Genomic DNA, 2,500 nt, shown 5'->3' with positions numbered 1-2,500 from the left:
CGTGTGTCTGGAGACAGTGAGTCTCCGACAGGCTGTACATTTCTATCACAGCTCTCTAGTGAACAAAGCTCTCGCTGGCCACAGACTCCTGATGATGACTCCTCTATTTCATGTCCTTTTCTAACTATCTGATCCACAGCGGTCCCCAACCCGCTCGTCTCACAGCCGGCTGCACGTAGAGACACGTAGAGACACGTAGAGACACGTAGAGACCGATGTCCTGTGTCCAGCTCGGAGGACTAAAGGCTGGTTGTGTTTAACATGAGGTCGTAGCTCGTCATCTACCTCACTACGGTTAGAAAGAGCCCTCGTTGGTGTTCTAACAACTCATGAGTTATTGATGAGTTATTGATGAGTTATTGATCCGGGAAGTTTGAATCTGTGAATATCTTCCACACTTTACTGAGCTATCTGAGTTAGCTAAAGCTTCTGCTGACACTGTTCAGATGCTGTGATGGGCCGATATCCAATGAGAAGCCTCGATGAGCAACGTCATGACAACAACTCTGACTAGTCATAATCAGGTTATAGATATCTGGAATAAGAACTCTGACTAGTCCCAATGTAACTCTGGATATCTCTAAAGCCTCGTTCACGCAGCCACCACGCAACCGCCACGCAACCGCCACGTCACGCCACGCAACCGCCACGCCACGCCACAGCACGCAACCGCCTCGCAACCGCCACACAGCCGCCACACATCCGCCACGCCACACTGCCGCCACGCTACGACACGCCAGGCCACGCCGCGCAGTATGGACTATGCGTTGTGTTAATTCTGGATATTCCAGCTGAGCTAATAGACGTTGCCGTAGCAGCAGAGATCATTCCATCTGTGAGGTGAATGTGTGATGTTGATTACAAAGTGAAAGCATAGATTGAGTGTGTTCACACCTGCCTCGGCGGTTCACACCTGCCTCGGCGGTACCCACCTCCATCCGCAGCCCGGCCAGTTGCAGGCGAACGGCTTCTCCCCCGTGTGCCTCCTCAGGTGGGCCTTCAGGTGGCTGCTCTTGGTGTACATCTTGGTGCAGCCGGGAAAAGTGCATTTGTGCATTTTGATAAGATCCGCCACGGGGCTCTTCTGGAACTTCTGACCTCCGACCAGAATCCCCGAGCCGTCCCCGAGCCCGAGAGGCTTGGCGGCGATGGGGACGGGAGCGATGCGTACGAACTTGGAGGAGACGTTAAGGCTGCTGGATGGCAGGATGTGGGGCACCAGGGCAAAGGTCTGACCCTGGATGTTGACCAGCAGCTGCGCAATCTTGATGTCTGAGGCCGGGGTGGGCGGTGGCGGTGGCGGTGGCGGTGGCGGGCGGGGCGGGGGGGGCTGGGCTACTGGGGTGAGCGGCGCTACGGTGGGCTCCTGCTTGATCTGAACGGGCTGAATCTGGAGGATGACTGGCGTCCCGCTACTGTTGGAGCCACTGTCTGCTGATGAAGGTCTGTTGGCTGATGCCTTCTTGGCCCCTGAGCTGGATTCACGCGAAAGGTTAACTGATGTAGTTTTGGTCTCACTGGAGGCGGCGGTGGCCGGGCCGGCGGCGCTGGCGGTGGGGACAGTTTGGTCTGAATACTTGGCGTCTGGCTCTGGCTTGGGCTCAGGAGAGGCCTCCCTGCACCACTCCAAGCCGACCTCTAGACCGAGAGCCTCCTCCAGACCCAGTCCCAACCCCAGACAGCCCTCTCGGATCTCCTGCTTCATCGTTACCACCTCCATGTTCTCCTCCAGGAACTCCTCGATCTCCTCCAGCGTGGGCTGGAAGCACCCTCCCAGTTGCTCCTCCGTCTCCACGTTGGACCAGGCGAGGAAGTCAAAGTTCTCCTCCTTCACGGGCTGGCGTTTGGAGGGCTCATCTCTCCGTGAGTCCCAGAAGAAGGTGGATAAGGGTGTCGGCGCCTCAGACCCTGAAGAGACCCCCCCTAAAGAGGCCTGGGACAGCAGGTGGTCCAGGATGCTGTCCTGGCTCTCGGCGCTGGAGTTGCTGCCGTAGCTGGAGCTGAGCACCTGGGAGTCCGGGCTGGAACAGGAGCGAGGGCTCGACGACTCGCTGAGGTCGTCCTCCGAGAACGGCGACGGCATCACCTGGTAGGAGCTCAGGTCCGTCACCATGTCGGACAGCCGGTAGGCCGGCGGGGAGCCACAGTACGGAGGAAAAGTCCCCTCGCTAACCGGCGACTTATCCACCATGCCTGCCTGGAGGGGGCCAGACGGACGTCTCTGGTTGGACTCGGAGTCGGTGTTTAGGATGGTTTGATAACCGAGGCCACGCTCTCCTCTCGGCCAAGAGAACGAAACACCTGCTGTCTCTCGGGTGGACAAACTCTTACAATCCAAGGTCTCCAGCCACCACGTCTAAACAGAAACACACAGACACAGTCGGTTAATCTGAATCACACACCTGCATACTGCTCAAATTCAAAAGGACAGAGCCGGAGCATCAAGTGATTCTAAATGTTATACAGGTAGCATATCCCATAATGCATCTGACCAGTCTGA

At 57.1% G+C, this 2,500-nt stretch overlaps 1 protein-coding gene across 1 annotated transcript in view; it reads right to left on the bottom strand.

Moving 5' to 3' along the window:
- Positions 1 to 2,500, bottom strand: part of LOC141778339 (Krueppel-like factor 15) — a 26,299-nt gene that overhangs the window by 12,755 nt on the left and 11,044 nt on the right. The window contains exon 3 of the mRNA XM_074652926.1: positions 933 to 2,356. Within this exon, the coding sequence (XP_074509027.1) occupies positions 933 to 2,356 (1,424 nt within the window). The remainder of the gene's footprint in view (positions 1 to 932; positions 2,357 to 2,500) is intronic.

This window comes from Sebastes fasciatus, chromosome 1 (assembly GCF_043250625.1).
Source record: "Sebastes fasciatus isolate fSebFas1 chromosome 1, fSebFas1.pri, whole genome shotgun sequence".
In the NCBI taxonomy this organism is placed as follows: Eukaryota; Metazoa; Chordata; class Actinopteri; order Perciformes; family Sebastidae; genus Sebastes; species Sebastes fasciatus.
Note: the sequence above shows the minus strand (reverse complement) of the source record. Positions and strands in the feature narration are given on the sequence as shown.